The 10,317-nt window shown below is 43.3% G+C and overlaps 1 protein-coding gene across 1 annotated transcript in view; it reads right to left on the bottom strand.

Annotated features, from left to right (window-relative positions):
- Positions 1 to 1,563: 1,563 nt before the first annotated feature.
- The window catches only part of GRPR (gastrin releasing peptide receptor), a 31,900-nt gene continuing 23,146 nt past the window's right edge, over positions 1,564 to 10,317 (bottom strand). Inside the window, exons 2-3 of the mRNA XM_029240988.1 lie at positions 3,548 to 3,899; positions 1,564 to 2,133 (exon numbers count right to left, since the gene is read on the bottom strand). Coding sequence (XP_029096821.1) covers positions 1,744 to 2,133; positions 3,548 to 3,899 — 742 coding nt within the window. The 3' untranslated portion in view covers positions 1,564 to 1,743. The remainder of the gene's footprint in view (positions 2,134 to 3,547; positions 3,900 to 10,317) is intronic.

Genomic DNA, 10,317 nt, shown 5'->3' with positions numbered 1-10,317 from the left:
ATATACACACACACATATATGACAGAGTTGGGATGTCAAGCTAAAAATCTTGGTTCTTTCAGCTATACTACCTGTCTTCTTTTCAAACTGTCCCATGTAATTATGGAGCACCAGGAAAGCAGGTGTGTACGGTATGTAAGTGCATGTAGTAAACAGAAGTGCAGAGGTTCACTCCAGCTAATACAACTATAAATACAGATCTTTACAACAGTCTTGGTCCCAACTGCTAAAGCTCTGTAGACAGTGAGCACTTCCTTGTATCAAGACACAAAAATCTTATAAAACTCTCATGTGGAAGAGAGCTGACTGTTCTATCTCACCTGGATAGAGAAAACCAGAACTAAAACTGTCTTAGTGTGTAAGGGCTACACATGAGGGCACATTTGCAGAATTTGGATTTATCTGAAAGTGGGATAACACATTTGCAATCTGTCAGAATTGGCCTGTCCTTGAGTCAAGAAAAACTTGATTCAGGGTATCTAAAGAAAGAGAGTCAAATCCTTTTACTCACTTAGAAAACAAAAAAGATTTAAGTCCAGTATTTTTCTGCACATGGGCTGTTTCATAAATACTCTTCATAAGTTGAAACTTAATGTATCTGTAGCTGTCTTTCAATCAGTTCTTAAAGCTGAGACCTCCCCCCACAACTTTCTTACACACACTGAGACAGAAACACGTATTACTGACATTGAATTCATTTCCTGCCACAGACTTTAGGTAAAGCAGGCATTAAATGTAAACATGTTTCTATTTCCACTCAAATATGATCCCTTTCTTCTCATGTGAAACTACTTCTTCACTGTAGCAGACAAGGGCAGCCAAATAGAAGTAAATACATTTGTCTGAAAACCTATATGCCTAAAATAAATACTATACTTTATGCACTTCTATAAATGTTTGATGAATGGATAGTATGATCAATTTTCCCCGCGAAGGATTTCTCTGATATGGTGGAACCGCACCATGGATGATTGCAATTGGGTAACAGCAAAAAGGACCTGCATTGAGTTAGAATTCGGAGTGTGAGCTATCACTCCCCAGCCACACCTGGACCTCAATATATGTGTCAGTGTGTTTGGTTGTGTTTTTGCCTTAGAATGATGTGGTGAGTGTTTCTCCTACGTCCTCAGCAATGTCTTTTAAAAACAATCGACACTCAGGGATTTGTTTTAAATTGGCTTCCGGTGTTATCAGTTTGGGGACGGTCCCTTATACATGGGACTCGCCTAGGGTTGACTTTTCATATTACAAGTGTAAAAAAAAGTTCCTTGGTTTGTGATTATAAGTATTCCTGAAAAACGACTCAAATCGTATTCTTAAAGCACTGACTTCTGCCTAAAGAAATGACAAAGTGAAGTCTTTCACAGAGTGGACATTCAGTGTACAATTTCTCTGCTATATAAATCTGGTTGTTCATATAGTTTCTATGACTTAGTTGAGCACATCTGTATGTCAGGGTTTAATGCTTAAAATAATGATTTCCTATTTGTTCCCTTTTCTAAAAAAGGGAAAGTTTGCTCTGCGTCAGAAGCAGCATTCACAAGTTGAAATGGAAAACACACGCCTTGATGGGCCTTTCCAACATAATGGTGACCCATTTGGGCCTCCCCCCAACCCGCCCACATCGCTCATGAGCCTGCCAAAGGGTCTTCGGAGGGTACAGAGACAACAACAGAGGCGAGGGTTCCTTACCAGCCATAAGGCAAAACCAGGAGTCCCTAGGGGGCAGGGTCAAGGGTCAGTCTAGACGTACCCCTCGTGACAGATGTTTCCGTTGATGAGGCTGAAGGTGGCCGCGGAGGGTGTGGTGCTCTTGAAGGAGGTCATGCAGGTGGTGCTTCTGCCGGAGCTGTGAGACCGGGTCATCAGGCTGGGCCGGCAACAGAGGAGCTGGGTGTTGAACTGTTTCCTGAAACTCTTGCTCAGCAGGTAGAGGGCAAAGGGGTTCACGCAGGAGTTGGTGAAGGCCAGGAGGCGGGCGCAGATGCTGGTGACGAAGTGGAGCACGGAGGTGTCCACCTCGGAGTAGTGGTAGGAGCGGTACAGGTAGATGACATGGTTGGGGAGCCAGCAGAAGGCAAAGAGACCCACAAACACCAGCACTGTCTTGGCCAGGCGCTTCCGGGATTCGATCTGAGGACAGAGTGACACAGAGGCAAAGATGTGGGCAGAGCAAAAATGGGGAAAATGAATTAGGGAAATGGACGGGCTCACAAGGCCACAGAAAACAAGTTCAATAGTTCCAATGTGCCTCTGAGCTCTTTAAACAAAGTTGATTACATGCTTGAGTGGACTGCACAATGAAATTCTAGTAAGTGCCCCCTTTGTCCTCAGGAGGGCATTGGTGCAGCTATCAGCCATATGACTTCATGTCTTTCTCGGCTCCACAGTTAATAATTTCTTCTTCCCTCTGATGCTTACAAAAGCAGCCAGCTTTGTTCTTCCTCATTCACCAAACCAAGATAACTGCCTATTATTTTTTTTACTCTCAAGTTTTTTCTGGCCTATATAACACAGGAAGGGTCTCAGAGAAAAGCGGGCTGAACATCTCCTTTTTTTCCCAACTCCCTCTGCTATGGCAAGGGGAAACATTGTTCTCTTTAAAGAATCTGGGGTACAATGGATGTTCACCATTGAGAGGTCTTTCAAGCAGGGAGACAGTTTCACTGAGAACTGCCATCTTCCCCCCATAATTGATGAGGGAAAAAAAGAATTTTAGAGGGTGAAGCCTCTAACTGAGTCAGCTACACGTTTTAAATGGAGGGAGAGTCTTTCTGCTTTTCCATCATAAATACCACACGATCTACATTTGGACTAGAAGACAAAAACTGATGAAGACGACAAAGCCAGAGCCCCTGGTTTCTACCATTTATACCACAGGATGAAATTATGGGGGTGACAGGGGGATTGGGGAAGGGAGCCTAACACATAAGGAAGGCATCCTGCACTCTGGGCCATCTGGGGGTACATGTATCTCTCTTGTGATCCTCCAACAGCCTTACAATATATGGGTTATTACCCTCATCATGGATAAAAAACTGACTCTCAGAAAGGGTAAGTAAGTCAGGAAGCCTGGATTTGAACTCAAACCAATGTGAACCCATCTTAATCAAACTAATGCTTTTTCTTCAACCAGCCTCGTTTTCCTGCCCTTTCTGCTTTATCACATGTGGTAACTGTCTTCCTACCCAAACAATGTGATTGGAGCTTAAAGAAGTCACATCCCTAGGAGCCTCAACATTTTATTTTTTAAAAAACAACAACAGATTTTTCTCAAAAAGAAACCCATACTCCAAAGCTTTCAGGTTCTCCACACCTCGCTAGCCTAGGTCTCTTTAATAGGAGAACCAGATTCTTAAAGAACACCTGCATGCCAAGTCTTCTGAAGCTAGGAGTTCTGTTTACCATCTGGCCACAGATCACTCACCACTTCTACTGCAGAATCAGGCAACATGACCACCCAAATACTGAACTTGTCAGTGGAGTCCTAAAGAAACGCAAGGAATCAAATCCCCAAGGAGGAAATGAATCACTTCTAAGCACCCACCTGCTTCTTGACGTGTATATTCCCTTCCACGGGTAGATTGTAAGCACTCTGGATCAGATTTTTGGCGATGAAGTAGTAGTAAACAGAGATGATCGACAGCGGGATGATGTAGAAGACCAGGAAGGAAGCCATGGAGTGGATTCTGGGGTGCAGCTCATTAGAGTGTGGGTACGGGGCACAGCTAATGAAGGTCTGGTTGGTGCTTTCCTCGTGGAAGGGATGTAGGTCAGAAAATACAGCCTCTGGGATGGCCAGAAACATGGAGATGATCCAGATCAGTGCGGCTTTGAGGCAGATCTTCATCAGGGCATGAGAGGCCTGGATATCCATTGGCCGGACGATGGCTTTGTACCTGGGGCAGGGAAGAGGGAAGTTATCTATTACTATTATGGGTGCCTGGGCCGGGACTAGGGTGAGGCCAGTGAGGCCCCTGAGGTGCAATACTTAAGGAGGCGTTGACTGTCAGGTTCATGCAAGCGCTGACTCTGAACTCACAGCGAGCGCCTCCTTAAATGCTGCACCCCAAGTACCTGGCTCACTTCATCCTAGTCCTGGCCCTGAAGGGTGCTGCTCCCTTCCCCCTGCAGTAATATTCTGCCCACATTCTTTCTTGATTTTAAGAATACTTCTCAGAAAAGTTGAAGCTCCATTTATTTTTCTTCTTAAATCACAGAAATGAATAACAACGCATGTTTAACAAAGGATGCTGGAACAAGAAGGTTGGCTTTTTTTTTTTTTTTTTTTGGCAAAGCCTTCATTTTGAGTATTCAAATGCAGTTTAGGAAACCTTTAGTCACTGAGTATTTACATAAGCCTCTTTTCTTTTTCAAAGGTTGCAGAACAAATAGTCCGCTGAAAAAGTCACACACAGAAGCATCCGTGTAATTAACAAATGAATCTCCCCGCCCCCCCCTACTCTCTTTCAGCCTTATCTTCTCTTGCAATACTTAGGTCCTTCCTGGTTTCTGTGCTACCTGTGCCCCTGTCGTGGGTCGAGTGCTCTGGGAATGAGACATGGAGATGTAGTCAGGAGGACACAGAGTTTATTGTTGATGAACACCTGTGGGGAAAGGGAAGGAGGCAGGACTGGGCAGAGGGAGCTGTCAGACCCTGATGCAGATCTGACAAGGTCTACACCAACCAAGGTGACCAACCATCCTAGTTTGCCTGGGCATTTCCCAGTTTTAGCACTGAAAGTCCTATGCCCTGGGAAACTTCTCACTCCCAGTGACCGTGACAGCTGGTCACCCTACAACAGCCCAATGGGAAGCTCAGGAGCAAAGATTGCCCAATGAAGGGGTCCTGTCTTCGTGGAAATGGCCAAGCCCTTGCATCATCACCTGGCTTGGTCGCTGGCTGGGGCCACCCAAAAAGAAGGTGACCTCAGTTGCTACCTGGTTCTGTCACTAGGCAGGAGCTGCCCAAGAAGAGCATGACCATAGCTTGAAAGGTGAAGTGGACCCAGAAGGAGCTGAGAGCTGAACAGCAAGTCTTTCCTTCAAGGGAGGTCTGAGCAGAGCATCTCCATGCCTGCTACAACTCCCCATACAACGCCTAGCACAGTGGGCCACACACTTATTTTGGGTCCACCTGTTGAGAACCCACTAGAGGATGAGCCTTTGGTGGGCAAAGACTGGGTCTTTTTCTATCTTGGTATCTGCCAGCACTGCGATTTGCACACACGGCACAAACATTTGTTCTACTGCACATGAGCTGCTATAGTGTAGAAGGTAATATGAGTTGGGACCACCTAAATGTGAGGGTGTTCATTGTTGAAAACGCCGTGCTGACACTGGGTTCTACCTGTGATACTCTTTTATATAGTGGACTTCAGTGAGAAAGGAACAGTTATTTCCACTTATTTCCATGTTGATTAAACCTCCATTGAGTTACCACTCTTGGCTGCACTCTGACTCCTCGCTCACTTTCTGCGTCCCTCCAGGGAGGGGGAGTGAGTTTTGAGTGGTGAGTTTGGGAAAAAGAACCCAGCATGTGCATTGGGCTTCGAGAGGCCTGTGCTTATCTAAGTGTCCCTGACAAGGGGAGTGGCATATCTAATATAGGAGATCAGAGTGTCTGCAAGTTCATTATTGCTGGGCACCTAGGTCACATTCTCCAAACAGCTTTATGAGATATAGAAGTAACTATTTCTATTGTCATCTGTCTTATTTCTATATCTAGTTCTCTGTTCCCACTTCAGGTAGGGGAGAAAAGGTGACTATTTATCAGATATCCCCAACACTCCAGAACAACACTGTAGTCCTGCTTCTGTGTACCCGGGTTTGCTTTTCCGTCCATAATTTGTATTAGTGCATTTAAAACAATTACAGGGACTTCCGTGGCTGTCCAGTGAATAAGACTCCGCGCTTCCAATGCAGGGGAGGGGGGCGGGTTCAATCCCTGGTCCGGGAACTAAGATCCCACATGCCACACGGCATGGCGAAAAAAACAAAACAAACAAACAAAAAAAACACTTATTAAAAAAAAAAATTTCAAAGGCGGTTCTACTGTCCTGTGGTGCTTTCTCTAGTCACTAGTCATTTCAAACATTTTAATTCCTAGTTTAGAATGTAGGCAAGGAATTGATTTTTTTTTTTTTTTGCGGTACGCGGGCCTCTCACTGTTGCGGCCTCTCCCGTTGCGGAGCACAGGCTCCGGACGCGCAGGCTCAGCGGCCATGGCTCACGGGCCCAGCCGCTCCGCGGCATGTGGGATCTTCCCGGACCAGGGCACGAACCCGTGTCCCCTGCATCGGCAGGCGGTCTCTCAACCACTGCGCCACCACGGAAGCCCGGAATTGATATTTTTAATGAAAGATATGTGAATATCCTCAGCCAGAGATGTATATGACTAAAGATATCTCTGATAAATCCATTAGAGATAAACTGGAAGTTATGACTTCCATGTGCATTTTCTGGCAGATAGCAGTCACAAGTACCATTAACTCTCCAAGGGAAGGTGATTCCCTCAGGCATGAAGCAGAAACCAGAGCCAATGGCTCACCTCCTTCTCTCTTGGGAGTCTTGTATTCCTAAGTGCAAAATGCCATGGGAACTATTGAGCTATTATTTCAAATTCACAACTTTTAAAACATAAAAGATAGTATAAAATATTTCTTTTATAGCTTTGCCAGAGAAATAATTTGAATCTAAATCTAAATAAGCCTCTAGATCTATGTACCAGTTTTCAAGAAATGTGGGGATAGAAGAACCTGCTAGATGATGCAGTCAGTCAAATCCTGAAATGGAAAATTCTACAGGAATAATGACCCCATTTTTTCAACAAATATATGGCATAGAAGAGCAGAGAAAATGGTTTATAGACTGACTGATATCAGTGCAATATGTAGACTCCTTTTGGATTTTGATCCAAACCAAACAACCATAAAAAGATATTTTTGAGACTATTGAAGAAAATCAAATATAGATTTAGTACTGGTGATATCAAGGAATTATCTTTAATGTATTAGGTATAATAGTGGTATTGTGGTTCTGTGCTTTTTAAAAATCTTTATTTATTAAAAACACACCCTAGGAGTTCCCTGGTGGCGCAGTGGTTAGGAATCCGCCTGCCAACGCAGGGGACACAGGTTTGAGCTCTGGTCCAGGAAGATCCCACATGCTGCGGAGCAACTAAGCCCATGTGCCACAACTACTGAGCCTGCGCTCTAGAGCCCGTGCTCTAGAGCCCGTGCTCCGCAACAAGAGAAGCTACTGCGATGAGAAGCCTGCGCACCGCAACGAAGACCCAACGCAGCCAAAAAAACCCCCCAAAACAAAAACACACCCTAAAATATTTATCAGTGAAATAATATAATGTCTAGGGTTTGCTTTAAAATATTCATATATATTCATATATCATTTGTACAATTAAAAAATAAGTAAAAATGCATTGCCAACAGTTTTCTATTATGAAATATTCATAAAATATCAAAGAAATTACAGAAATCCCATTTACTAAGCTCTTGCCTTGTGCCAAGCAGAGAATAGCATTGAAATGATCTCATTTATGTTCCAGACAACTCCAACAGGTAGGTGCTATTATCCCCACTCTACAGGCAACAAATTGAAGCTCAGATGGTTTCAGAGGTGGTGAAGTCAATATTCAATTTGGGACCAGCTCTTTTCAGGATAGTACAGCTCTTTAAGAAGAAAGCTCTGGGAAAATCCTTCCTAGAGATAGAAAAATAGAACAGCCATTTCCCAAATGTGTACGGAACATACCAACTGTTCCCTGGAAGTCTAATGGTTCTATAGAGCTTGGAACATAGCAGTCTATATCTTCTGGTTTGGGCTGCTCTGCCTGGAGCTCCCAATGAAGGGAGACCCCACTGGGCGGTTCTTGTTTAAGAGTGATGACTGGTTGGACTAGGATGGATACCAGCCAATAATAATCGAAACCAGCCAATAAACTGCCTGGCCAACTACCAAAGAGTCTCTCTTTCTCTTAAGCATTTAAACTGAAAAATTGAGAGGATGTAGTTAGTCAATCGTAGATGATGGAAATAAAATATTATGATGCTGAGTAAGGGATCAGTGCAAGATGAATAAGCAAAGTAGGTAGAGTGAGACAAAGAGAATGAGGCAGATATAAAAGCAGAAGGAGCTGAGATGATGTGGCTCTAAGTCATGCAGAGGGTCCTTGGTTCCTGGCCCACAAACCACTTTTGAATGTCCAAGAGGTGTTCTGTTATAATCTTACAATTCTCCCGTTCCCTTTTCACTTGAGTTAGTTTAAGTGGCAACCATTCTTTGTCAACAAAAGAGCCTTATTTAGAACAATTAGACATGGTGGTCATTTAAAGCCATCATCAGATTTTATTTCCAGGATCATTTCGCATAGATTATCCCCCACTTCCGGTCCTTTGAAAGAAAGAGCTGTCAACTTTTGATTGTACTCAAGAGAGAGACTAGTCTATGTCCTATTCTTAAATTCGCCATCACTTTCTTGCCTCTGCCCTTTCGTCATGCCTGATTCCAGAGTCTCCATTCATCTGAAGCCTGTCCTTCCAAATTCCAGCTTATAAATATCATCTTGAAGCTTTTGCTGATCAACCTAGGCCTCGATAATTCCCGTTCCTTCTCCCAACCTGTGTAATTTTACTCTTCTCGTGTTACGCTTACTCTGCACTACCTTGAATTGCTTGCTAGCTTTCCATGGGCATGTCTTTTCTACCTGACTTTCTCATAAGTTCCTGAGGTCAGAAGCTTATATCTTCTCCTCTTCTCCTCTTTCTGTATCACTGAAAATGCTCCAGGTCCTCTGTCCCTCTTACCACTTATTTCAAAGTAGAGGCTCAGCAAATACTTGCTAATCAATTAAGATTAATAATATGTGACTTGCAGATGTGTCTTTTATTTTCAACTTCTCATAAGTAAGCGACAGCAGATTCACTTTCGCACACCTAGTAAGAGTCATTCTTCCACAGAATGACCAATTCACTCCTCTGACAATATGGGGCCAAAGACAATTGCTTCCCACTTCTGAAAACATCCGGTGCTTCATTTTTCTTATGCAAACACCGGAAAGGTCAAAAACATTCTCTGTGCAAGATTAACGTGTCAAAGGGATTCTTGGCAAGTAGAAGTAGCTGGCTTCCACACCCAGGGTTGGCAACCTTTGCCCACAGAAAGGTATGTCTTTTATTCAAACACGGGCAGTTTGTTTAGTTTTAAGGATCCAGCATTTCAGCCCCTATTTGTTCACAATTACCTACCGAGGTCTGTAGGAATTGTTGAACAACAATATTTTAAAACCTCGATTACAATCCTAATGCACGCTACCTGGAGAGGCCTGAGGTGAAGAGAAAACGAAATGAACTAAATGTTCTCTAGGGTAATTGACACATTGTCGGCATTTAAATTAGAATCCTAATACCTAATAAGATTTGACAAGACTATCAAGCATTGGCTTTATTTCCTCCTGAGAATAATGCCAAGAACTTTTCTGAAGAAATGTGGGGCAATTATTAGCTGGTTTGTAAAATGACTGTAGTCCAGAGCAATGGAGTCTTACCTCCTTTGAGCTATTACACCGCAAATGGAGAGTTTGCTGGTCCTTGGTACCCATCAACTGTTATCTTTAGTTATGTAACAGATTGTAGTCATCCTTTTCTGTTCTTCTCTCTGGGCCAAATAACTCTAATGCTCTTTTTCACTCCTTCTTAATATACTCCAGTTTCCTTGGGGCTCTAATGTGAATTTGGGAGCAGAGACACCTAGTTCCTAATGGTGATTCTACCCACTAGCTTTATGATCTTGGACAAATCACAGACTCCTTGCACCTCAGTATTCTCATCCCTGAACAGGACATAATTCCTGCAACCTTCAATGTAATAACTGATTCAAGCAAAAATAGTAAAACCACTGAGGGAGAGGTTTTCGGGGAACAAGATATACACATAGTCTCAAAGAGTTTCCCCACAGATTACTATTTAATTACAAAAGGAAAATGCACCTTTATGTTGGGGAGGTCCAGAGGTCACCTCTCTAATCAAGGGGTCAAACCCAGGGCGAACTTCTCCATTAGGCAGGCACAGGTCTGGGGCCCATGGTAACTTTAGAGGCTCGGGAAAATGTTTTAATTTCTTTTAAAATCAGGAAAAAAATAAACATAATCCACAATGGATTTATCTTTGTGCCAATACAACTATAAAATATACTTTTTTATATGTTTTATGGCGATAGGATCCCATGAAGGTAAAAGTGCAAAGGGCCCAGGAAATTCATAATGTGGCCCTGATCAAACTTAGCATCACTGATAGCAGGACA

The sequence above is a fragment of the Monodon monoceros genome, unplaced genomic scaffold (genome assembly GCF_005190385.1).
Source record: "Monodon monoceros isolate NGI ecotype Baffin Bay Population unplaced genomic scaffold, NGI_Narwhal_1 Super_Scaffold_22, whole genome shotgun sequence".
Taxonomy (NCBI): domain Eukaryota; kingdom Metazoa; phylum Chordata; class Mammalia; order Artiodactyla; family Monodontidae; genus Monodon; species Monodon monoceros.
The sequence above is the reverse complement of the archived record's forward strand: the minus strand, read 5'-3'. Positions and strand labels throughout refer to the sequence as shown.